This window comes from Balaenoptera borealis (genome assembly GCF_965194805.1).
Source record: "Balaenoptera borealis genome assembly, chromosome: 18".
Classification (NCBI taxonomy): domain Eukaryota; kingdom Metazoa; phylum Chordata; class Mammalia; order Artiodactyla; family Balaenopteridae; genus Balaenoptera; species Balaenoptera borealis.
In genome coordinates this window covers 79,232,138-79,258,721 of record NC_138877.1, presented here as the reverse complement: position 1 = coordinate 79,258,721, position 26,584 = coordinate 79,232,138, and the positions used below count along the sequence as shown (strand labels likewise).

The 26,584-nt window shown below is 55.6% G+C and overlaps 1 protein-coding gene across 6 annotated transcripts; it reads left to right on the top strand.

The window, feature by feature from the left end:
* The first annotated feature begins 4,129 nt into the window (after positions 1-4,129).
* On the top strand, positions 4,130-25,820 carry GRTP1 (growth hormone regulated TBC protein 1). Of its 6 annotated transcripts, none has more exons than XM_082365786.1 (9): positions 4,130-4,292; positions 4,570-4,721; positions 9,441-9,599; positions 10,860-10,919; positions 12,077-12,201; positions 14,163-14,259; positions 17,867-18,039; positions 18,111-18,296; positions 25,560-25,820. In XM_082365786.1, the coding sequence occupies exons 1-9, from the start codon at positions 4,246-4,248 to the stop codon at positions 25,647-25,649; spliced, it is 1,089 nt and encodes a 362-aa protein (XP_082221912.1). In that variant the 5' UTR covers positions 4,130-4,245; the 3' UTR covers positions 25,650-25,820. The 6 variants fall into 6 exon arrangements, with proteins under 6 accessions (XP_082221912.1, XP_082221915.1, XP_082221914.1 ...); XM_082365789.1 differs by lacking the exon at positions 25,560-25,820 and adding an exon at positions 19,498-19,766; XM_082365788.1 differs by lacking the exon at positions 10,860-10,919.
* Positions 25,821-26,584: the final 764 nt, after the last annotated feature.

The window sequence follows — 26,584 nt, the reverse complement described above, 5'->3', positions numbered from 1 at the left end:
TCTTTAGCCAAATAAAAAACAAGCCAGGCTTAGTACTTTGCTGGAAAGGGTGTGAGCGGCCCTGCTGCAATTCGGACCATCCATCCGACTTCCCCGTGGGGAGGCCGCGGTGCCTGGAGGCCGGCCCACCCTGATCCTCAGTGACCAGCAGGTTCGGGTGTTGTCACCACGGTCCTTTCATTACTCTCAGGTCTTCACAGTGACAGATGATATTGCCTGGACTTTCCATTAGTCTGGGGGTACCGGCAGCCCCAAGAACTTCAGAGCTCTGACGGCACGTCTTACTTCAAACGGCAGCAGCTCTTACAATCAGGCGACGGGAACAGGGAGTCCCTGCAGGAAGAGGGGCGTCTGATGGGTGGTGAGTGGACACTGGGCTGGGGGTGGCCAGCCTCCCAGAGGAGCCAGGGCCCCTGGGCGGGTAGTTCCCACACAGGGCCTGAAGCTTTAGTGCTGCAAAGCAGCTTCCTCAAGCAGCCTGACGGTGGGCAGCGGGACACCAGGAGCTGGCTGCACCCCAGCCCAGGCATGCCCTCGCCCTGAGGGGCCGTGCTCGATTTGGTTCCCTTCCTCTGGATGTGACCTGCCTGTGTGGACTGTCACGGGCTTTGGGGGAAGGGCGTCTGGCCGGGGAGAGTGCCCGTGACGCTCAGGGCACCGGGCGTCTGGAGGTGGATGGAGGAGCACCGAGGGCACAGGGGTCCGGCTGCCTCTGGCTCCCAGGCGGGGGGCTTGGGCCGACGCTGCGAGGCGGGGGCCAGCGGCCCTCAAACCGCGCTCTGGCTGCGGACCCTCCTGGCCGCCTCGGACACGGGTGCTTTCTCCCTGTATCGCTGCTTCCACTCTTCCTGGAGGGCGGCCCCCTCTTATCTAATGCTCGCCCTCGTTTCATGCGGCCCCAAATGCCCTCGGTCGGGGGTACTGCTATCACACCCAAGTCCAAGTGCCCGAATCCGTGGTCTGTGTTTCCTGTTGGGGCCGGGGCCAGGCGGCTGTGAGGACACAGTGGAAGACGGAGGCTGGAATGCGCCTGAGAAGGGCAGGAGTCAGGAAAAGAGGCCGAGGGGGCGCAGGAAGTGCCCGCCGGGCCAGGGGAGCTGCTGGGCTGGGCCAGTGGGGCTGCGAGCTGGGCCACTTTGGGGCACAAGAGGAGTGAGGGCAGCCGTACCGGACATGCTCTTGGAGACAGGGAGTAGGAAATGTGGTTTGGGCCCCAAAGAAAGTCCAGAACGGGTGGGGGATTCAGGGAGTCACTTGCCGCAAGTGGGAGCAGCCCTGTCCAGGGTGGCAGAGGGGGCTGCCAGGGAAAGGGGCGGAGCAGAGACAGGAGGGCGGGGCAGCGGCAGGCGGGCGGGGCGCTGGGGGCGGGGCAGCGACAGGAGGGCGGGGCGCCGGGGAGCGGGGCAGAGACAGGAGGGCGGGGCGCCGGGGGCGGGGCAGAGACAGGAGGGTGGGGCGCTGGGGGCGGGGGCAGAGACAGGAGGGCGGGGCGCCAGGGCGGGGCAGAGACAGGAGGGTGGGGCGCTGGGGAGAGGGGCAGAGACAGGAGGGCGGGGCGCCAGGGCGGGGCAGAGACAGGAGGGCGGGGCAGCGGCAGGACGGCGGGGCGCCGGGGGCGGGGCAGCGACAGGAGGGCGGGGCGCCGGGGAGCGGGGCAGAGACAGGAGGGCGGGGCGCCAGGGCGGGGCAGAGACAGGAGGGTGGGGCGCTGGGGGCGGGGGCAGAGACAGGAGGGTGGGGCGCTGGGGGCGGGGCAGCGACAGGTGGGCGGGGCGCCGGGGAGAGGGGCAGAGACAGGAGGGCGGGGCGCCAGGGCGGGGCAGAGACAGGAGGGCGGGGCAGCGGCAGGACGGCGGGGCGCCGGGGGCGGGGCAGAGACAGGAGGGCGGGGCGCCAGGGGCGGGGCAGGGCTGGTGCTTGATGTAAGTCACCCTGCCTGCGGACTGGAGCCTGCAGAAGGAGGCACCCTGTTGGCGGGAGGGCCAAGGAGGTGGGTCTGTGAACTGAGCCGAGCGCTTGGAAAGTCTCCCCAGAACCAGCAAATGGGGGGCATTTGGGGTCCTGTTCAGTGGAGCACTAATTTCCTACAGACTTCCACGGAAATGGACAGACAGACATCCCCAGCTTAGGGACAGGTATGTTCCCCAAATTACTTTCCAGGCTCCTTGCTTAGCCCTCAGATGGAATGTTCCCGAAGAACCAGTGTTAAGGGCCAGGCTGGTTCACAACAGCCCAGGTGGATTTGCAGTGGATGCTGGCAATCCCGTTTCCACCACGCCCAGCCACAGCTTATAGGCACTTGTCATGAGAAAGTACATCTAGATCCCCAGTGAGACACTGTCTCCAAAGGTGCCGGGCCCTGGTGGAGTGGGCCCTGCACAGCCAGGTGGCCACGTGACGTCTGCAGAGATGGTGTCTTTTCTGATTTGCCTGATCTGCCTACGGTCTGAACCCACTTCTTTAAAAGGACCCTTGGCAGTGGAGAGCTGAGGCTACAAAAGTGCCGTAAATCTTAAATTTAAAGAATCTTAAATCCCCTTTTACCTCACCACATTTCCAAGGCAAAATTCAAAATGACAGTTTGGGCAAATTCTCAATGGCCTCCCAAATACGAAAAGCGGTTTAGACATGGTTTTCACGCCACGATATTGAAACGTGGGGACAGTGCAATGGTGAACAGGGACCGAGAAAGATGCTGTCCTAAACCAGGGCTGTCCTGCAGTATCAAGGGGAACAGCGGACACGCAACATGGTAACCGCGGTGCTCACATCTGCTGGCGTTTCCCTCCAACTAAAAGGCACGCAAGACTGGGATCGCATTTCTGTTCAATCGCGGGCGGCTCACAGAGGTGACTCATGCTGCCAAGATGTGCTCAGAAGTGGGAAGAGGCAGTGGGAGGAGGGAGCCCCTTTAGGGAGCAGAGCAGACGTGTGGGCTGTTAAGCCCAGGTCACCCCAGATGGCAATCCTGCAGGGCCCAGCCCACCCTCCATCAGCTGGCCTGGAGGAGCCCCAGCCAGCCAGCTCTTTGGACGTTGTGGTCCCGGCAGGGCTTGGCCCAGGGACGGGGCTGGAGGCAGGTGTCTGTGGAGGGGCTGGACACCACCCCCCCAGTCTGGCTTGGGGAGGCGGGGAGGGACAGGGCAGATTTCCCTGGGGGTGGGGCTGCAGGGATGAAGATCCACTTACTTGGGACTTCCCTGGTGGCGCAGTGGTTAAGAACCCGCCTGCCAACGCAGGGGACACGGGTTTGATCCTCGGCCCGGGAAGATCTCACATGCCGCGGAGCAACTAAGCCCGTGCGTCACAACTACTGAGCCTGCGCTCCTGAGCCCGCGAGCCACAACTACTGAGCCTGCGAACCACAACTACTGAAGCCCGTGCGCCTAGAGCCCGTGCTCCGCAACAAGAGAAGCCACTGCAATGAGAAGCCCGCGCACCACAAGGAAGAGTAGGGCCTGCTCACAGCAACTAGAGAAAGCCAGCGCAGCAACAAAGACCCAACACAGCCAAAATATAAATTAAAAAAAAAAAATCCACTTATTTATGTGTTCTTCTCAGGTTTTAAGTGTAGGTTGAAAAAGACCAAGTAAAAAATAAGACGATCTTTTTCTGCAAAAACAACATTAAAATAGCAGTCATAGGTCAGAACGCCGGCCTTTGGACCTGCGGGGCACTGAGGTTTGGAGTGCTGTCAGAAGAATCCAAACTGGATTGATCTCTCCTCCAACCTTTGCTCCAGGCCCGGCAGGCCCGGGGGTGGGGGATGAGGGGTGGTACCCGCCGCACCTGTCCGGCCAGCCTTGCCAGGTTGAGTCCCCAGTCCCGCCCCAGGTCCCCCAAATCCCACCCACCCCGGTCTCCCCATCCCGCCCCCGGTCCACCATCCCCCACCCCGCGCCTCCTCCCTCCCGGCCTCGGGGACCGCGTGGCGGCCGGGCTGCGGCCCCTCCCAGGCTCCGGGCTCCAGCTGCTCCTGGCGCAGGAGCAGGTGCAGCCCCTCCCGCCCCCTCATCCCTTCGGGCCCCACCCCGTCCCTCCCTCGCCAGCCGCGCCCCCGCCCTCCCCCTCCCCTGACATTCCCACTCCTCTCCCCCGCCCTCCTTCCCCGCCCCTCCCCCGCCGCCAGCCCCGCCTCCCGGCGCCCGCGGCCCGGCGGAAAGACCGGAGGCGCCCCGAGTCCCGGGAGGTGGACTTGGCACCCCCGGCCCCGCGGCCCGGGCGCCCCCTCCCGCCCCTTCCGGCATGGAGTCCGCGGGGCGCGCGCAGGCGGCGCGGGACCGCGTCCCCAGGTAAGCGCGCGAGGCCCGGGCGCCCCTGGCCCAGCCCGGGGGAGCGGGCGGGTGCCGGTGGCGTGGAGCCGGCGGGGGCGGTGGTGCCCGGCGCCTGCGCGCCCCTGGGCGGCCCCTGCGCTGCGCACGCGCCCGCGCTCGGCCCGCCGCCCCTTCCTGCACCCGGGCGGGTCGGGGGGAACACGAGCCCCCCACGGGGGGCCCCGGGCGCCGGGCGCCGCAGGTCCCACGTCCCACGTGCGCGTGGAACTTTACTCTGGGTCTTCTTGTGTCGTAGGATCGATCCGTACGGGTTTGAAAGGCCTGAGGACTTTGATTATGCAGCTTATGAAGAATTTTTTTCCACCTATCTGGCGATACTCACCAGAAGAGCCATAAAATGGTCCAGACTTCTAAAGGGAGGCGGTGGTGTCCAGAAGAGCATGACGCGTGAGTTCGGAGCCTGACCCGCCAGGCGCGCAACAAGTGACCCGACCGACGGGTGACGGGCGCGCCAGGGAGGTCAGGGCTTGGGGTTCCTTCGGGTCTCGGATCTCGGGGGAAGGCTGCCGCGAGCCCGGCTCGTATCCCGCGCAGGCTCACAGGTGAGGGCGCTGCACGGTCAAGGTGCAGGCCGTCCTTTCTTCCCTTCGGCATGAGGCCTGCTTGTCCTTTGAGATGGATGGAGACCATGGCCTTCTTTCCAGAAGAAGGTGGATTTCCTGCTCCTCCAAATGAGAGTGGCCAGGGCTGTGCCCTTAGCGCTTCTAGGCAGAGCTCTCCCTGACCCCCGCAGAGCGAAAGCGGGGTCCTTCCTGCACACCCCCACCTCTTCCCCTGCTTCTCCTTGGGGTTCTTCCCCAGCCCCAGGCTTTGCCCTCGCCTCCTTCAGGTCTGGATTGGAATGCCACCTCCAGGAAGCCTTCCCGTCTCACCCCACAGCCCCACACTTCCTGTCCTTTGCTTGCCTATTTTCTGTTCCTCCCTGTCTTATGCGGTGTGGGTCATACTTATTTTATCCTTTGTTTCCCCTGCTGGGATCAAAGACCCCTCCCTGCCGGCTGGATTGGATGGATGATTGCTTCGGTGTTTGTTGAATGAATGAATGGAGTGTTTGCCTGCAGTGTTCCTCACGCTGTGGATAGAGGCCAGACAGTGGGTACCTGCGGGCAGGTGGTGAGGGGTGGACGGGAATGTGCCCCGGGGAGCTAAGGAAACTCAAGTATGTGGGGCAGAGGGGCTACTGGGGCTTCCTGACATGGGACATGAGTGACAATTAAGGGGTGAGGGTGGGGGTCCCAGCCACCAGGTACTGAGTTGTGACCAGAGCATTAGGGGTGTGGTGAGGAGGGCCCGGAGGTGGAACAGGGGCCCTGCACCAGGTCACAGGTGGGCACACGTTGCACCACCAGGCAGAGAGAAGTCTGCGTTTAAGCAAGGGGGTGACAGGTCAATTTTTGCCTTTAAAGGGGTTGGTGACTAGGGCCCAGAGGGGCCCCAGTACGCAGGAGATGCCGGGGGAATACTTATGGGATTAACGCGGGGTGGGTGGGGGGGGTGGAGGCAGGTGGACCTGGACCTCGGCCTCACCCTGGGCTTCTCCCTCAACCAGGCCCCCCCTCCTCAAGGCTGTTATTGGTGGGCAGTGTTTAGTAAAAACATGGGTAAACTAGCGTTTCATATAAGCAGCCTGAAGGGACCTCAAAGGTTGACCCTTCTTGCTTTCCAGACCCCGAAGCTAATATCCTGCGTGATTGTACGCCGAGGTCCATCCCTGCGTTGCTGCTGGTGTTAACATGTTTCCAGCAGACACCGGCTTCATTTTTTTACTTTTGATTTGTTTTTAACAGTTACACACAAGTATATAAAAATAAACTTAATTTTTGCACATGGGAAAACATCTTAATCACAGTAAAAGGTGTGAATTGAATTGAGTTTCTCTGCTGCCCAGGCCCCAGTCTCCCGCAGAGGTGACCGCTGGCGACTGTCCCACGTCCCCCCAGGAACAGGGTACACTCTCGAGCTGTCATTTGCTTTTTAATGCAGGAGAAGACTTCCTGTCCAACATAGACCCAGGGGTCCAGCTGACCCAGAGGTCAGTTAATGCAGAGAATCACTGCAAGATGTACATGTGCGCATAAGCCTTTGTTTTTATATAAAACACACGTGCATGTTTATTCCTCTTTGATTTTGTCGTTTGATTCTATCCTGTCATATTTTCTTTGAACAGGGAGGGTCCACCAATTCTGTATCTTTCCTGCCGAAACCGTACTTAACGCGTTGTATCTGTTTTCCAGTGTCGGGGTTTTTTTTCCAGGTGGGTCGGGAATAAAAGCAATCTGAATGCAGAATCCTTCCAGATCTTTAGTCTTTTCCTCGACTTTTGAGGTTGTCTGATTTAAAGGTTTTGTTTTGTTTTTGCTTTTGCCTTTTGGAGCACTTATCAACTTTTTCTGAAAATTTAACTTGGTTTTATTGAAATAACAATTATTTCTTTTTTGCTTTAATTTTTAAAAAATATCTGCAGCGTTCGTTAAACTGTCTGATCATGGCAGCGAGTATACTTGGCGTACAGGTTTAGGAGCAAATATACTTGATCCCTGGTGAGCCTTTGGCCTGGGGACGGGGTTCACTGTCGAGCTGAACCGGGGAGCATAGTGACCTGAAGTTCTTTCAGGAAATCCAGCGAGAGGCGTGTGGGCTCGCACCGTTCTGTGGGCCAGGGCGTCGCCGCTGGAGCTGGTGTGGCTTCCGGGTGTGACGGCCGGGGAGGCTGCAGCACCCACGGGGCTCCAAGGGAGGGGCAGTCGGCATACACAGCAGTGGACGTGTGATCCAGGAAATGGGCATCCAGTGTTTTTCCTGCCAGACGTTCCGGGCTGGCCGTAGTGTCGTCGGGTGTGTGGCGTCCCAGGGAAGGGAGGCCGTGTGAGGGCTGTGGGACCCAGCTTGCGCAGTAAGAGCCAGGCAGCCGAGTTTGGAACCCTGACCCTGACACCAGCAAGTACACCCGAAGACCACCTTTGCTCCCGTGCCTTCACTGTTTCTGGCTTTTTGGGTCCTACTGTGTGTGTTCTCTTTTTTTGAGAGGACTTCCGTCTTGTCTCCAGTCACGCGATTACCCACAAATCCTGGCATCCAGCAAGCCTTCAGATGACAGCTGAAACTCACCCTGCTTGAGGACGCTAGCTGTGGATACTTTTTCTTTTTCTTTTTCTTTTTCTTTGTCTGTGGCGAGTATCCAGCGGGAGCCTGAGATCGCTTGCTCTCAGTGCTCGACCTGGAAGCTACCCTTACATTCCTTTCCGTCTTGGTGTGAAGGCACTTGGCGAGGGAAAAGCTCCGTCCCGTTTGCGTCTTCTGTGTCTCCTGCCCAGTGGGCTAGGGTATTAGCGCGATCTAAATGAGAGTGTAATTGCAAAACATATTTTAAAGACAAATATAAAAAACCTGGGAATCTGCTTAACTTTTTTGGGGCAGACAGCTGGGAGTCAATTCTTTGCGGTCTAGCTTCTTTTTAAAAAATTGCCAGCTGTTTTTACCATATATTTTACACTCCTCCAAATGTCCAGGAGGACGCATGGGTTAGCCCTGCCCTTGGGGAAGTGTCAGTCTCTGAGGATGGGAAAACCGTTTTCTTTCTCTTCCAAAGAAACTTAGTAAATTCAGATAACAAACAACGAAAGTAACAGAAGCCTTTATTCTCTGAAACTTCTGGGTGTTGTTAACTGCTCTTAACAGCCAGCCGAGAGCCCCGAGTCCTGACTGTATTTCAGGCACTGGGCTGTGCTTTGTTCCCATTTCACAGGTTAGGAGACTGAGGCCTACTCAAGGTCGGGGCTGCTGAGGCACAGTGTGAGGGGTTTAACCAGTTTGCACTTTCCTTTTTATACTTTATATTAATTTTTTAAAATTTGCAGTGAAATTCGCTCTTCTTGGCGTACAGGTCTATGAGTGTAGGCAAATGCACAGTCAGGTAATCCCCACCACAGGTAAGGTGCAGAACAGTCGGTCACCTTCAGGAGCCCCTCCTGCATGATCCTCGGTGGCTGACCTGCAGGTCTGGACATCGGCAGAGGCCTGGGTGGGTGTGGCGGCAGCTACGGGGCAGCGGGAGGGATCCTGAAGGTGTATTGGCATCTCTCTCCGTTTATTTAGTTCTTGGATTTCTCTTTGCAGATGTTTTGTTAGATTTATACCTAAATATTTCTCCTTTCATTTTTGGTGCTATTGTAAGTGATACTGTCTCAGTGTTTTTATTTCAGTGGTTTGCTGTTCATGCGTGGAGTTACTGCTGATTTCTGCGTGTCCTTTCCTTCTGCTCCGTCTCAGTGGGAATGGCCCCCTCCCGAGTTAGGCCTGACCTGTCCGTCCCCTTGCTGTTGTGAGAAGAGGATTAATTCACTCTGGGCGCTGCTGGTCACGCTGACCCCTGAGGGCTCGTGTAAATCGTACTAAGTTGGAGGGTAGACTTAAAAACGTCACGTCCCCGTAACAGAATGACCAGACCAAGCCACGCTGGCCAAGACGTTCTGGCCCAGACGTGATCCTACTACACGCTTCTAAACTGGCAAAGGGTTTCTCGAGTTTTCTTTGCCTTTGGCGGATGGTGTTAAAATCTGTCCTTTCCTTCCTCTGGGCACCCCTCGTCATGCCCGCATCCCTCTGCACACGTTTGCTGTGCGTTTCCTGTCCCACACGCCCTCCCAGGAGCAGGCAGCTGCTCGGGGCCTGGCCTCCGGGAAGCCTCAAGGTGTTCACGTACAGGTGACCATCAGTTTGAGTTATAAGAATTTAGCGATAGTGCTTTTCTTGACTGGAACCTATAATCTTTTCCTGTTAAATACGGCTGGTGCCTCGGCGTCCGGCACAGGCCGAGGGGCGGGCAGGGTGGGGACTGGAGGTGACCCTCACAGCCTGTATTCTTGTGCTGACAGCGAGCTAGAGGTACCAGGGCTGCTGTAGCCTCCAGACTGTGCTCAGCTTGGGGACGGAGAGCGGAATTCTGTAATGAGCGTGTGTATCAGTTTGGTGGAGGTGCGTGAAGTTTTGCACCTTTTTTATGTCTGATTGACTGATTTCGGTGAGAGCCAGAAGCAAACCCTGTGGTTTCTGGCCTCGGGAAGTGCCCGGCGGTCTGTCTGAAGCTGCCCCTTCCCTCCGTTTCAGTGAAGCGCTACATCCGGAAGGGCGTCCCGCTGGAGCACCGGGCCCGCGTCTGGATGGGGGTGAGCGGAGCCCAGGCCCAGATGGACCGGAACCCCGGCTACTACCGCCATCTCCTCCAGGGAGAGAGGGACGACAGCCTGGAGGAGGCCATCAGGACAGGTGACGCACGGGGTCCGTCCCCCGGGATATGGGGGCCGGGCGGCACCCCCAGAAGGAAACTGTGTGAGCACCCGGTGATGCTGTGATGTGGATGAGGAGAGTTACGTGGTTAAAGACGCACCAGCTGACTTCGGTTTTCTGAAAGGAAAATCAAATCTCAGGCATTCACGAGGGGAGGTCAGTGATTTGAACTGGTTCAGAAAATATTTGCGTGTCTAGCTAGGTGGTAAGGAAAATGGTGCTAGAAAGACCAGATTTCTTCTGAGAAGGATCCCTGCGGGAACGCGAGGCCGCTGAGCCAGCAGTCAGTACGGGAGGGACGTGGGCTGGGTGACCCCCCCGGCCTCACAGACACGGCTGCCCACGTGCGGGAAGCCACACACCGGAGGCCTCTCTTTATGTCATACTCTGAGTGTCCAGGGATGCTCGGGTTTTGGGCTCCCATCTTCCTTTTCCTCCAGTTTCCTCACTGGTCCCATAGGGACAGGCTCATAGGCTCTTCAGAGTTCAGAGTACTCAGAAAAATGTTTAACCTAAATTGAATAATTAGATTTTTAGGAAATACATCTGCCTTTCTGACTTTAACAGCTTTTGAGAACTACAGATATAAACACAAATACTTCATTTAAAAAATTTGATTACTTTAAATGTCGGAGAGGTTGGACTGACTTGTAACGTTGAGAAAGTGGTGTGTCCCCAGCGTAAGGAGTAGGGGTCCCAGATCCCAGAGCTGGAGACGGGGTGGGGGGTGCTGGGCCTGCTGGCTGCCTCCTGACCCCACAGCAAACCCCGGCCAAAGGGCTCAGGACGGACGCCGCCATGACCCCGCAGGCACACGTGCGGGGGTCCCTCCGCAGGGCCAGACGTGCTGATTCAGGGTGGGAAGAGACCTCAGGTCCAAGCAAAGGCCGATCGTGTTAAATAAATTAGAATGTGGCTGTTTGTTTGAAGGCTCTATTTAGTGCAGAGTGTTTGAATACATAAAATTTACCTTTGTGTCTTTCCAGACTGAACCTCTGTCCCCATTAAACACTTAACTCCCCATCCCCTCCCCCGCCTCCCACCATCCACTCTGTCTCTATGAATTTGACGCCTCTAGGGACTTCGTATGGCTGGAATGATACAGTATTTGTCCTTTTGCGTCTGGCTTATTTCACTGAGCATAACGGCCTCGAGGTTCGGCCTCAAGGTTCACCCACGTTGAGCGTGTGTCAGGATTCCCTTCCTTTCTGAGGCTGAACAACATTCTGTCATGTGTAGAGACTGCGTTATGTTTATCCATCATCTGTCCACTTGGGCTGCTTCCACCCTCTGGCCACTGTGAGTTATGCTGCATGAACGGGGGTGTGCAGGTAATTCTTTGAGACCCCGCTTTCAGTGTTTTGGGTACATGCGCAGAAGTGGAATTGCTGGGTCACGTGATGATTCGAGGTCTGTTTTTGAAGAGTCTGGATCAGTCATTTTATAGGGACAGTAGAGCGGGTGCTTCGTGCCAGGTAAGCGCAGACCGAACGTCCCGCCGTGTCTGCCTCTAGCATGGCGGTGGGGTAGGGGTAGAGAGATTTCGAAACACAGAAGTCTCATCACAGAAGACGTTATGTAGCAGTGAGCACTGTTGATCACTCTAGTCTGAATTAGTGAAAAGCACTCATCTCCCCGTGATGGATGCCAGTTTCTGGAAGGTTCAGAATTCCAGGAAAAAACTCTTCTTTGTAAAAAACACACAATGAAAACTTACATGCTTTGAGGCAGGCAGTGTGCTGTTCGGCTCAGAGCTGGTTTTCGTGGGCAGAGACCAGGCCTGGGCCAGAGCCTGGGGGCAGAATTCCTGCAGCAGTGGGGAGGCCTCCAGCTACCAGCTGTGTCCCTGAGTCCCGCTGTCGCGCGGACACCACTGCTCTGATCCAAGCAGGGCCAGCGGCTGTTCGTTGACCCCCGCCCTCCTTACTCTGCCCCCGTCCTCGGTTCACAGGATCGCAGCTCCTTAAGGCAGGCGCCCGCCCGGGCGGGGAGGGGGGCCCAGGAGCAGCAAGAGGCCGCAGGGGACTGTCCTGCAGACAGAAGCCGGAGGCGATGAGTTTATGTCGTGCTTAGTTTCCCTTTTGTCTGTTTATCTCTAAACGGGAATCTTGGTGTGTCCTGCCTCCTTATGTGTTCAGTTGTCAGAACTGGGAAGATTTTCCAAAGTCTTATGTAACCTGTTCACCTGTCACCCGCCTCATCCCCAGCTAAGCGGGGGGCGCAGGGATGGCAGGAACCGCCAGGGCCCAAGCAGCCCGGCCTCCTCCTAGGAGCCCGCTCTGTCGTCCTTGCTGACCCGTGTCCCCGGGCCGGGCTGCCGCGGGACAGGGGCCCCGGGGGGCCGCCTCTGCGCCCCCGAGGCCGGCTGATGGTGGAGGTCAGGAAGGGTCCGGGTCCGTCGCAGAGCCCTCTCTGTCCCCAGCCCTGAGCGGCCTGCGCCGCGGATTTCCTCACAGACATGAACAGGACCTTCCCTGACAACGTGCGGTTCCGGAAGGGCTCGGAGCCCTGCTTGCAGAGGACCCTGTACAACGTGCTGCTGGCCTACGGGCACCACAACCGTGGCGTGGGCTACTGCCAGGTGAGCCCCCGGCGCCCGCAGCCCCAGCAGGGACGTCAGCCCGGTGCTGGGCTGCTGGGTCCCCCCGACACGGGCTGGGACCTCACCGTCTCCCCGCGGTGCCAGCCCACGGAGGCGGGGCAGGGGGAAGGCGAAGCAGCTGCGCTGAACACGGGCTGTGTTGACCGGGCTCGGGAGACCAGCACCCTCTCGTCTTGGTGCAGATGGCGGGCATGTGCGTGTGTGCCTGCGTGTGTACGCGTGCGGTGGGCCAGCCCTTCGAGGCTGTTTCCGGAAGCCGGAGCAGCCGGCAGTAGGAGGTGACGGGGGTCTTGCCTTGTTCCTGCCGCGCGGAGCTGCCCGTCAGGTGGCGGGAGTCAGTTCTCGTTCCTCCCTGGAGACTCTCCTTCTGGAGCATCGAAGGGACAGTGTTCACGACCCGGAAAGCGAGGGGAGCTGGGTCGGGAGCCGCAGGGGCCGTGCCCTCCCGCCCTGCACTCCGGAGGCTGCCGGGTCCCGGCGGGTGTGGGCAGGGGCCAGGGGCTGCGGCTGGGGGCTCCTGTCCCTGCGTGCGAGGCCCCTGTGGCCCCCGAGCCGGAGGCCGGGCCAAAGCGTCCCCGAGAGGAAGGCAGGCCCTGGGCGGTAGCACCTATGGTCCCAGGTGGCTCCAGGGCCGGGACCACGAGCGCCGGGCGGGGGGCAGGGGACACGGACGCCTACTCGGGGCGGCCCCGCAGCTCGTGTCCCGTGTGGACGGCACGTGGCATGGCCTCGGCTCCGGGGGGACGGGGGGTCACGGAAAGGAGTGAGGCGGGTGCTTTGAAAAGACCAGCAGCAAAGACACGTGGGGACGCCGTTGAGAGCGGCCGGCGTGATTCCCAGGCTGTTTTCAGGCCACTGTTCCGCAGGGGGTGCCTGCGGGAAAGGCGCAGCTGGGCGGATCTGTTCTTCCGAGGGAATCCCTGACACTGTCACCTGTTACGACTGCCCTTAACGTACTGTCCTGGGGCAGGAGCTGACCTTCAGGACTTGGGGAGACAGGGCGGCTGAGAAACTGTCCTTAGGTTATTCTAGCTGCTGTTCTTGTGGGTTTTAAAAATAGGTTTAAAAAATAACCCACACCATTTTAAACATGAGCCTGATGCCAAAACCCTGCTGGCTTTTGGGAAATACATGCACGTATGTACACACACACACACGTATGAGCTTCCTGTGGCTGCCGTGACATCGTGCCGCCGGCTGAGAGGCGCACAGGACAGGAGTCGATCGTGTCTCAGCCCCGCAGGCGGGAGTCCGAGGTCCGGGGGTCGGGGGGCTGGCTTCTCCGTGGCTGTCTCGCTGGTGACCCGTAGCCTCTGCGGGTGGTGTGTCTGGGTCCAAATTTAACTTGTTGGTTGACGAGAGCTGGATTTTCCCCTTACTACTAGAGAAATACATGTTTATTTTAGAAGTTGTAGAGAAGCAGCAAAGAAGAAAGTGGAAGTCACCCGAAAGCCAGTCACGCAGGAGGGGCGCTGACTCGGTGCCAGACCACCGTTGCTCCTTCCCGGGTCCACCCGCCCCTGGCGGTTGAGGGTCCTGAACTGTGTGTACATGGCAGCGTCTGCCCCCTCGGCGCTGTGTGCCGTGAATTTCCCCAGATGGGCTCTATCACGAGATTCCACTTCAACGTCCCCGAGCGTCAGACCACGCGCCTTACCGTTCTTAGGAAGTGTGGTCACTGGTGTAGTTTCCCCCCCGATACAGTTTCATGAACACGAGGCCCTGGCTTGTTCTAAGGCAGGATTCATGGGCCCAACTACACGTGTCACTAGATGGCACAGCCTTAGACACTGTAGCTCCACTGAAAGGTCGTTCCAGAATCAGGCAAGTTTTAGGGAAGAGCCAGGAAAACGGAAAGTTAGCAGTTAGCCAGGCGATTACAGAATCTGTAGGTGGTTTAGACCTCAGTGAGTTTCCTTCGTTCTTTTGTCTCATTTCAGGGAATGAACTTTATAGCAGGGTATCTGATTCTGGTGACAAGGAGTGAAGAGGAGTCCTTTTGGCTGTTGGACGCCCTTGTTGGCAGAATACTCCCGGGTACGTTAATCCTCGCGGTAAGAGTGGAACTGTCGCTTTCTGGTGTTGCCGAAACAATGCCACTGACAAGTCAAGACGTGACGAAACAGAAGGAACTGTCTGAGAGTTGAGGTCGAAAACCTTGCAATTGAGTTGAGACAGGAGCACGCAAGATGCGGGGTCCCAGCAGGCGGCGCTGCATCTCGGGGCCTGGACATGGCTGAGCCGGGCTCCCGGCTCCTGATCCCGGTCTGCGCCGCTGGCGTCTGGACCGTGGGGATCGTCGCGGCCGTAGTGAGTAGACAGGCGAGCGGCCGGGCTTCTGTAGCCTTCGTTGCTGGGCTCGTGAATGGCCGTGAGTGCAGTGACTGTCAGCTGTTGTGGTTACTGCTCTCGAGGTGAAGATCATTCCTCTCGTGCGTTTCTGCTTTTCTATTTATTATTGAATATTAATTGTTTTAGTTAATAAACCACCACCGATTTCTGTGACGCGCCGCGTAGATGGTGAGCTGCAGAGTAGGGTCCCTTTGGGACAAGAAGTGGCCGGAGCCATCTGGGGTGGGAGAGGACTTGGGCAGACGTGACCCCCCCCAGCCACGATGGCGGTGATTGGTCCAGCCGCTGGCAAAGTCCTGGTGACTGTGGACGGGCTCCGGCTGCCCACGCGGCGAGCCCTGGTGGTCTCGTCTGCTGTGCCCGCCTCCCGTTTCCTTCCCCCTCCTCCGCCACCCGCCTTCCCGGGTCGGCCCGGGCTCAGCCCAGGACCACCCGGGAGAGCAGCCGCCCGTCCTGGGGGCTGCGTGTTCAGATGCGAGGGCAGCCGGGGCCCGTCCAGGCTCCGGGCTCGCCTGCACCCGCTCTCGTCTGATCCACAGAGCCGCCACACCACACACGCCAACCGCTGAGCCCCCTTCACGGATGGCGGCCCGGAGGCCTGGGCTCAGATCCACAGCTCTGTGCCCCCAGGAGGTGAGCCTGGGCGGTGCCGTGAAGCGGGGGCCTCTCCTCAGGCGTGTGCCGCTGTTAGCAAGGGCTGGGGGGATGCCGCCCGCGGGGGACGGAGGACAGAGGACGGAGGACGGAGGGGGCAGCTGCCCCGGCTTCATGGCGGAGCCGGAACGGCTGTCAAGGGAGAAGATGGACAGGCTTCCAGACAAAACGCCAACACGGCTCTGTGGTCACCGTTTGCTCAGTTAGGTCAGAGACTGCATTATGATGAACGTTCCCACCGTGACCAATTCCAGGTGCTCTTTGGGGGTTTGGGGAACATCAGGGCACAAAGCCTAAAAGCCTGGTGGCGACAGCAGCGGGACCGAGATAAACAGAGGCCGTAAGGGCCGACCTAGAGAAACAGAAAATCAAGGCTCCGTGTGGCCCCCTGGGGGTAGTGCGTTACACAGACTTATTTTTAAGACCATAAGATGTCATTGCTGATAATTATTAGGTTCAGTCAAACTAAACTACAATGCAAACAGGCTCGTTCTTCTGCAAGGACAGGGCATCGTGGCCGGGCTTAGATCACAGGATGGCCCAGACCTAAAATGGCTTCTTTTACGTCAAGAAAGTTATGTCTGGGTCTCCTCCTCCGGGGAACCCCTGCCCTATCTGCCCTCAGACTGCTGAGCCTGCAGAGGTGCAGAGAAGGGACGGGAGGTGTGATGGGCTGGGCCAGCTCGGGATGTCACATTGGTGATGAGTCAGCCCATTAATGAATGAACACACTTGCGTCCTGAGAGCTGGTCTGACCTGTTTCCCCTTGAGACACAGGGGAGCCGGGTGACGATTGCCCCTCCCGGGAGCAGCCCCGCTGAAGCCAGAAGGTGTGGCCGAGACAAGGGCGGGCAGGGCTCATTCTGGGGGTGACAGTACCTGGGGCTCCCTGTGCCCACCTGCCCCCGCAGCAGCGCTCCCCCTCTCCACGTGCTTACACAGCTGTTGGGCTGTTTGCAAAGTGGGGCGACCCCGGGAGAGGCCTGACTCGGGGAGAGGGTCCTTGGCGTCTGCGCAGGCCGGCCAGGCTGAGGGGGGCTGCAGGCGGGGCCTGGCCCTTGGGAGTTTGCCATCAGCGGCTCACGGCAGACCGGGGCACGGGGGTGTCAGCGACCCTCCTGTGACTGGCTCAGGCCTGTGGCGGTTTTGGGGTGTGACCTTGACTATTTGGGGAGCTGCCGTAAGCCTGTCTGTAACCGAGAACGAGGCCGTGCTGTGCTCACGGCTCCGCAAATCCGCTGTCTCCACCGCGCTCGCCTGAGACGGCTCAGCGCCCTGCAGGACGGGGAGCGGAGCCCGCCCCTCTCCCCCGGGACCGGAGCCAGAGCGCTGCTAGTTGAGAGGACAGGACAGCCAGCGGCGCTAGGGTTTAGGAACGGAAGTGAGAGGAGGGTATGGGAGAGAAGGAAGTTTCAGTCCCAGGTATTTATAGTTGAACAGGCTTCTAGGAACTGATTTCTGGGGTCTTTACTACTGGGCGCGGTTTAGCGTGTGCACGCGCTCTGAAAACCAGTGGTGTGACCATGATGTCGTGTCTATACTCATAATGATTCTATTTTAACCCAAATACTTAAGTAACAAAAACGTCTTTCCCTTTGCTGTGGTGAATGACCAAACTGTGTGGCAGCGGGCACAGAACGCGTACCAAGTTTTCCTATTTTATTTTATTATTTTTTAAAATTTTTATTTATTTTATTTATTTATTTTTGGCCGTGTTCGGTCTTCATTGCTGCGCGTGGGCTTTCTCTAGTTGCGGCGAGCAGGGGCTACTCTTCATTGCGGTGCGCGGGCTTCTCATTGCCGTGGCTTCTCTTGTTGTGAAGCACGGCTCTAGGCACGCGGGCTTCAGTAGTGGCTTGCAGGCTCAGTAGTTGTGGCTCGTGGGCTCTAGAGCACAGGCTCAGCAGTTGTGGCGCACGGGCTTAGTTGCTCCGCAGCATGTGGGATCTTCCTGGACAGGGCTTGAACCCGTGTCCCCTGCCTTGGCAGGTGGATTCTTAACCACTGCGCCACCAGGGAAGTCCCCCTGTTTTATTATTTTATTTTATTCCTATTTTTATAGCAAAGTTTAAGCATTAAGATTTATTATAATACATCACATTAAGCTAGAAAATTCCTTGGCAAGGAAATGTCCATTCAAAAGACAGTCACGCGGTTGGAAGCATTGGTCTGTCTGATGCTGTCCTGTAACGTTCACCTGCATCTTCTCCATGAGAGGAAAATAGGACACGTGACACAAGAGGGGTGGTGTTCTGTGCTAGGGGGGTGCCCAGGACACTTTGGGGGGGGGCAGGACGCTCACACGTTCGGTTTCCCGTCCATCCATCGACGGACACTTGGTTGTACCCACTGTTGGCTGCCTGATCGTGGGTTGCAAACGTCCCCGCTTTCCATCAGGTTGTGACAGATGCCCGGTGGGGCACCGCTGTCTGGAGCGCTGGGACCCGGGGCCCCGCTCTGGGCATTGTTCCCAGGAATTCCTGCATCCCTGTGGCTGGGATCGTGCCCTGGGTCGTCCTCTGGAAAGGGTCTCTGGGCGTGGCCCCCCTCTCACGGCTCAGGGGGAACGAGGGTCGTGGTTGTCAGGGGCTGTGGTTTGTGGGGTCCACGTCCCCGCTTCTCCCCTGTCCCCGTGCAGATTACTACAGCCCCTCGATGCTGGGCCTGAAGACGGACCAGGAGGTCCTCGGGGAGCTGGTGAGGACCAAGCTGCCGGCGGTGGCGGCCCTGATGGACAGTCATGGCCTGCTGTGGACCCTGGTCGTGTCGCGCTGGTTCATCTGCCTGTTTGTGGACGTCCTGCCCGTGGAGGTGAGGGCGCCTGGCGCGGACTGGGGCCAACTAGGCGGCCACGCGCTGACCCGCTGTCTCTTCCTCTGCAGACCGTGCTTCGCATCTGGGATTGTCTGTTCAACGAGGGCTCCAAGATCATCTTCCGGGTGGCGCTGACCCTCATCAAGCAACATCAGGCCTTGATCTTGGAAGCCACCAGCGTCCCTGACATCTGTGAGAAGTTCAAGGAGATCACCAGAGGGAGCTTCGTGACCGAATGCCACACCTTCATGCAGGTGGGTGTCGGCGCCCTGCTGGCCTCCCTGCGCGGTCTGCCCGGCGCTCCCCGCTACACAGCCCAGGGAGGGCCTCCAGCCCTTCCAGGCCAGCTTCTCCTGGAGCCCGGGGCGCCTGGCAGACTGGGGGTGCTCACCCTTGCTCCCCTCCTGCGCCATCAGCCCAGGGGTGGGGCCGGGTGCCACCTGGGGCCCCCCAAGGAGCCCCGTTGGATCCACACCTTGGTTTCTCCCGGGCCTGGGAGGTGACCGCCCCCATCCCAGGCTTTCCCGATGACCCGGTCTACACCGGGCCCCCCATTTCTGTTCAGCCGTACGCCTGTTGACTTCTCTGCGGCCTTGGTGGGGTCACGCCTGTCTGTCCCTCCCCGCTGGGTCCCAGGCCTGGCGCAGGCCGTGTGGACAACTCGGATCCCCTGGGAAGGCGCGGGGGGGCGGGGTTTACGGGGACGACTGGGATGAGGGCGCGAAGCCCAGGCCTGGAGTCACCCTGGGAGGGGGGAGCGCTGACCCAGACGCCCGGCCCGTGGTGCTCCTCACCTTCCCTCTTGAAACAGCTGCACTGAGGACGTGACCCCTCCCCCGCCCCCCAGGGTACGAGGCCCCTGGCGAGGAGGTCCTGCAGCCTAGGGCTGTTTAGGTGTTTGGTTTCAGTGAACGAAGGCCCCCGTACAATTCACCCTTTACCTGGAGATTTCAGAGCTCTTCGGTGCCTTCCACTCAGCGGTGGTGCAGCTGCGTCACTGGGCCCAGGCGTTTTCTTGTCCTCAAAGGGCGCCCCAGCCCCAGCCAACGCCCTGCTCTGTCCCCAAGGCTCGGCCTCCTGGACAGTGCAACTTTGGCGTCCGGCCCGTGGACTCGGGCTAATGCTTCCGAGGTGGTGCGATTCTGTGTGGAGCAGGGCACCCGCACACAGTAGGTGCTCAGTTAGTGCAGGCGCCTGGCCTGCTTGTGTGATGGCTGCAAGCGGACGTGTGTCCACGGCGGGTGTGGCCGGCGTTCCGGCCCAAAGGTATTCTGGGCCCTGTGAGCTGAGTGGACACAGGGGATCGGCGGGGTGGTCTCCCCACACGGCAGAAAAACCACTGCGTAAAGACATGTGTCTGCCGACGACAGGTGTGGCCATCATGGGACGCTGGCGGGGAGGTGGCCCTGGTCTTATTTCCTCAGGGGTCTCTACAAAGTTGTATATGTATTTCAGCAAAACTGCAATTCGTAGGTCAAACCTCTCTGAAATCCTGTGTGATAACATCTAGAATTTCCTTGAGAATGAAAGCCATGATCTCATTGGCAGCTGAGAGCAACGCAATGGGAAGAGGACAGCTGAACCCATCTGAAGAGTTTGTTCTCAGGTCATCGGGCCGGCTCGGCACTTGCTCCCAGGTGCTCCCACCCCGCCCCCCAGGCACCTTCTCTCCTCCTCGTTGTGAAGCAGTTTCTCTGTAACCGGAAGCAAGTCTGAGTCCCTTCCTGCTTCCACTTCTCAAATCTGCTTTCTTCCTTGCTTAGTCTGGTCACCGACGGCCCCGACTGGCTTCCGAGCTGCTGCGGGCAGTCAAAACGAAAAGAGCCCACACAAGAAGGGCAAAAGCAGAATCAGGGCTTCCGTGCAGCAACAGACACTGGCAGCAGAGTGAAGAGGGAACTCACGGAACAGGAGAGACTGTGCAAACCACGTCTGCTAAGGGGTCAACATCCAGACACACAGAGACCACAGCTCAACAAGGAGCCAAGGAATTACATTTAAAAATGGGCAGAGCGGACTTCCCTGGTGGCACAGTGGTTGAGAATCCACCTGCCAATGCAGGGGACATGGGTTCGAGCCCTGGTCCGGGAAGATCCCACATGCCGCTGAGTAACTAAGCCCGTGCGCCACAACTACTGAGCCTGTGCTCTACAGCCTGTGAGCCACAAATACTGAGCCCACATACCACAACTACTGAAGCCCGCGCACCTAGAGCCCATGCTCCACAACAAGAGAAGACTGTGCACCACAACGAAGACCCAACACAGCCATAAATAAATAAATTTTTAAAAAAGAAAAAGAAAAATGGGCAGAGGGACTTCCCTGGCGGTCCAGTGCTTAAAACTCCACGCTTCTAATGCAGGGGGCACAGGTTTGATCCCTGGTCAGGGAACTAAGATCCCACATGCCACACAGCGTGGCCAAAACGTTTTAAAAAAAGTTTTAAATGGGCAGAGGGCCTGAATAGACCCTATCCAAAAAAGACATACAGATGGCCAACAGGTACATGAAAAGATGCTCAACATCACTCGTCATCAGGGAAATGCAAGTCAAAACCACAATGAGCTATCGCCTCACACCTGTCAGAATGGCTATCATCAAAAAGACCACAAATAACAAATGTTGGTGAGGATGTGGAGAAAAGGGAACCCTATTCATACATTGTTGGTGGGAATGTAAATTGGTGCAGGCACTGTGAAAAACAGTATGGAGGTCCTCAAAAAACTAAAAATAAAACTACCATATGATCCAGCAATCCCACTGCTGGGCATTTATCCAAAGGAAATGAAATCAGGGTCTCTAAGAGACCCCAGCCCGCCCACGTTCATTGCAGCATCACAATAGCCAAGGCATGGAAACAACCTGAATGCCCATACAGAGGCATGGATAAACAAAATGTGGTCCATCCATGCAGTGGGATTTTATCCAGCCTTACAAAGGAAGGTCCTGATACCTGCTACCACGTGGAGGAAACTGGAGGACATTATGCTTAGTAATTTGTCACAAAAGGACAAAAACTATCTGATTCCACATATGTGAGGCCCCTGGAGGAGTCAGATTCATAGAGACAGAAGGGGGGTGCTGGGGACAGAGTTGGGTTTGGGAAGATGAGAAGGTTCTGGAGATCTGATGCCCAACATGTGAGCATAGCTTACACTACCCAGCCACACACCTGGAGTGGTTAGGATGTAAATTATTGGGTGGGCCAAAAGGTTCGTCGTTTTCTCCATAAGATGGCTCTAGTAGCACTTAGTTGTCTTTAACTTCATTCAAAACAATTTTGTTCAACAGAGTTTTGGAAGTCCTAACCACAGCAATTAGAGAAGAGAAAGAAATAAAAGGAATACAAATTGGAAAAGAAGTAAAACTGTCACTGTTTGCAGATGACAGGATACTATACATAGAGAATCCTAAAGATGCCACCAGAAAACTACTAGAACTAATCAATGAGTTTGGTAAGGTTGCAGGATACAAAATTAATGCACAGAAATCTCTGGCATTCCTATACACTAACAATGAAAAATCAGAAAGAGAAATTAAGGAAACAATCCCATTTACCATCGCAACAAAAAGAATAAAATACCTAGGAATAAACCTACCTAAGGAGGAGAAAGACTTGTACTCAGAAAACTTTATAAAATGCTGATGAAAGAAATCAAAGATGACATAAACAGATGGAGAAATATACAGTGTTTTTGGATTGGAAGAATCAATATTGTGAAAATGACTATGCTACCCAAAGCAATCTGCAGATTCAATGCAGTCCCTATCAAATTACCAATGGCATTCTTCACAGAATTAGAACAAAAATTTTTACAATTCGTATGGAAACACAAAAGACCCTGAATAACGAAAGCAATCTTGAGAAAGAAAAACGGAGCTGGAGGAATCAGGATCCCTGACTTCAGACTATACTACAAAGCTACAGTAATCAAGACAGTATGGTACTGGCACAAAAACAGAAATATAGATAAATGGTACAGGATAGAAAGCCCAGCAACAAACCCACCCACATATGGGCACCTAATTTATGACAAAGGAGGCAAGAACATACAATGGAGAAAAGACAGCCTCTTCAATAAGTGGTGCTGGGAAAACTGGACAGCTACATGTAAAAGAATGAAATTAGAACACTCCCTAACACCATACACAAAAATAAACTCCAAATGGATTAAAGACCTAAATGTAAGACGAGACACTATAAAACTCTTAGAGGAAAACATAGGAAAAACACACTTGGACATAAACCACAGCAAGATCTTTTTTGACCCACCTCCTAGAGTAATGGAAATAAAACCAAAAATAAACAAATGGGACCGAATTAAACTTAAAAGCTTTTGCACAGCAAAGGAAACCATAAACAAGACGAAAAGACAACCCTCAGAATGGGAGAAAACATTTGCAAATGAAACAACGGACAAAGGATTAATCTCCAAAATATAAAAACAGCTCATGGAGCTCAATTTCAGAAAAACAAACAACCCAACTAAAAATTGGGCAGAAGTCCTAAATAGACATTTCACCAAAGAAGACGTACAGATGGCCAAGAGGCACATGAAAAGATGCTCAACATCACTAATTATTAGAGAAATGCAAATCAAAACTACAATGAGGTATCACCTCACACCAGTCAGAATGGCCATCATCAAAAAATCTAGAAACAATAAATGCTGGAGAGGGTGTGGAGAAAAGGGAACCCTCCTGCACTGTTGGTGGGAATGTAAATTGATACAGTCACTATGGAGAACAGTATGGAGGGTCCTTAAAAAACTAAAACTAGAACTACCATGTGATGCAGCAATTCCACTACTGGGCATATACCCTGAGAAAACCATAATTCAAAAAGAGACATGTACCACAATGTTCATTGCAGCACTATTTACAATAGCCAGGACATGGAACCCACCTAAATGTCCATCGACAGATGAATGGATAAAGAAGATGTGTCACATATATACAATGGAATATTAGCCATAAAAAGAATGAAATTGAATTATTTGTAGTGAGGTGGATGGACCTAGGGTCTGTCATACAGAGTGAAGTAAGTCAGAAAGAGAAAAACAAATACCGTATGCTAACGCATATATATGGAATCTTAAAAAAAAAAAAAATGGTGTTGATGAACCTAGTGGCAGAGCAGGAATAAAGATGTAGACAGAATGGACTTGAGGACAAGGCGGGGGATGGGGAGGGGAAGCTGGGACAAAGTGAGAGAGTGGCATGGACATACGTACATTACCAATAGATAGCTAGCTAGTGGATAGCTAGTGGGAAGCAAAATAGATAGCTAGTGGGAAGCAGCCGCATAGCACAGGGAGATCAGTTCGGTGCTTTGTGACCACCTAGAGGGGTGGGATAGGGAGGGTGGGAGGGAGATGCAAGAGAGAGGAGATATGGGGATGTATGTATGCATATGGCTGATTCATTTTGTTGTGCGACAGAGGCTAGCGCAGTATGGTGAAGCAGTTATACTCCAATAAAGACATATTTTAAAAAAAACAATTTTGTTAGATTGTATTGTGATGGCTGTCATATCAGCATCCTTTTAAGAAAAGACATCAAAATTGGTGAATTTTTGTGTAGCCATTTTAATATTGAAGATGGAAGGAAAAAAGCAACATTTTCAGCATATTGTGCTGTATTATTTCAGTAAAGGTAAAAACGCAACCAAAATGCAAAAAAAGATTTGTTCAGTGTATGGAGAAGGTGCTGTGACTGCTGGAACGTGCCAAAAGTGGTTTGCGAAGTTTCGTGCTGGAGATTTCTCGCTGGACGACGCTCCACGGTCGGGTAGACCAGTTGAAGTTGAGAGCGATCAAGTTGAGACATTAACTGAGAACAATCAACGTTATACCATGCGGGAGATAGCAGACGTAGTCGAAATCTCCAAATCAAACGTTGAAAATCATTTGCACCAGCTTGGTTATGTTCATCACTTTGATGTTTGGGTTCCACATAAGTTAAGCGAAGAAAACCTTCTTGACCGTATTTCCGCATGCAATTCTCTACTGAAACGTAATGAAAACGTTCCGTTTTTGAAACAAATTGTGACGGGCGATGAAAAGTGGATACTGTACAATAATGTGGAACGGAAGAGATCGTGGGGCAAGTGAAATGAACCACCACCAACCACTCCAAAGGCCAGTCTTCATCCAAAGAAGGTGATGCTGTGTATAGGGTGGGATTGGGAGTCCTCTATTATGAGCTCCTTCCAGAAAACCAAACGATTAATTCCAACAAGTACTGCTCCCAGTTAGACCAACTGAAAGCAGCACTCGATGAAAAGCGTCCAGAATTAGTCAACAGAAAACACATAATCTTCCATCAGGATAATGCAAGACCGCCTGTTTCTTTAATGACCAGGCAAAAACTGTTACAGCTTGTAAGTTCTGATTCATCCTCGGTATTCACCAGACGTTGCATCTTCGGATTTCCATTTATTTTGGTCTTTACAAAATTCTCTTAATGGAAAAAAATTCAATTCCCTGAAAGACTGTAAGAGGCACCTGGGACAGTTCTTTGCTCAGAAAGATAAAAGTTTTGGGAAGAAGGAATTATGAAGTTGCCTGGAAAATGGCAGAAGGTAGTGGAACAAAAGGGTGAATACGTTGTGCAACAAAGTTCTTGGTGAAAATGAAAAACGTCTTTTATTTTTACTTAAAAACCGAAGGCACTTTTTGGCCAACCCAATATGTAGGTTTTACCACAAAAACAGAGAAACACCAAAAGAATTGAAAATTGGACAAGATGTTACCGAATTTTAATTCCAAGAGCTCAGAGCCTCAGACTTAAGAATCTGAGACATTTTATGGATTGGATTCAAAATTTTTAAAGTACGAAACGTGACCCAAGTGTAACGGAGCAGGACCCTGTGGGCCTTCCCAGGGCAGCCCCCTCCCCCATCTCCTCCGCTGTGGCTCCTCTGAAGTACCCAGATAACGTATCTCATGCACGTTTCCTGAGTTTTTCAGATGCTAAAACCACCAAGGAATGTCGCCCCCAGCCTCTCTGGCGCCTGAGGATTGATAATGTGACCCTGTGACCTCCCCGTCAACCAAAGGACTGCGCGGAGCTGATCACACACCCTGGGACCCCCTCCCTCATCTGGTCTTGAAAATGCTTTGCTGAAACCCTTCCGGGAGTTTGGGCCTTTTGGGGGCATGAGCCACCTGTTCTCCTTGCTCGGCCCCACAGTAAACCCTTCTCTGCGCCAAACTCCGGCCGCCCCCCCCCCCCCGCCCCGGGGTCCCGGCGCCCCTGCCCTCCTGGGGTGTAGGTCAAAGGGGCTGTGCGTTCCCGGCGCCCCGGCTGGCCGCGTGGGGAAGCCGCAGCCTCTTCGGGCAGTGTCTGTGCTGATGGTTGAGTTATTCTGTCACTAACATCCTTTCGGTTTTAAAAAGTGATGGAAACAGGTGACCTTCCTTCGCTCACTGACCAACGGGCCTCAGCCCAGCCTTTACCAGGGGCAGGAAGGGGAAACGCATTGCGGGGTCTAAACTAATCCCCTTCTGTTCCAGAAAATCTTCTCGGAGCCTGGGAGCCTGTCCAGGGCCGGCATCGCCAGGCTGAGGGAGCGTTGCCGGGCCCGGCTGCTGGCGCAGGGCTGACACGGCCTTCGGGGCATCGGGCCGCCACCCGCCTTGTGCTGCCGACACACGACACACGCCGCCTCCACACTCCAGCCGGGAGCGATTTGTCATTCTGTAACATAGCTCTTCAAGTCTAGCTCTTCGTGTTTCTAAATATATATTTTTACCTGAGACACATAATATATACAACGTGACGTGTGCGATTGTGTTTATTCCGTCGGCACCTGTGAGTCTGCATCGGCTCACCAGCCACTGGAAACTAACCCCCAGCAGTGACGTGCATCAGTGTCGCTGGTGCCAGTACTCACGGTCCTTCCTGCAGGAGAGCAGTGGCCTCCGGGGGGGGGGGGGGTGTGCGCACGTGACCTCACCGTAGAAGGTAAGTTTCTCCAATGATTTTTTTAAATTATCGTGTTACGTGAAGAATAAACCAGATGTACGTGTGTAAGATTTAAGGACTGCAAGTCAGATCTGGGCTGCGTCATCCCGGACCCCTGGAGGGAGAAGACGCCCCAGCGAGACCCCTCCTCTCGGGGCTGGAGGCCCTGGACCTCCACCCTGACCCCATCTGCCTCCCTCTGGGGGTTCTACCTCTGGCTGAGAAACCCACAGCCTAGGCAGGCTGTCCTGCACAGGACACACGGGGACAGGTGGCCTTTTCCTGGAAGGAACCACGCGACGGGTTCCCCTCCGTGGGAGCCGACCAGCTGCACTGCCAGGGCCTGGGGCGCGTCACTGCCCGGGGCTCTGTGAAGGCAGATGCACCACCTCCACGCTGGGTATTTAGCTTAACGTGTTCCTACCCTGTGTGATGCTACAAATCCCACCACGCCTGCCAAGACCTGACCCCGCAGGACAGGCCAGCTGCTGGTGTCTCCGCTCGGGCTCAGGCCTGTACCGCCCACACCGCAGAGAAGCAGAGATGGACGTGGGGGACAGTGACGCAGCTCATG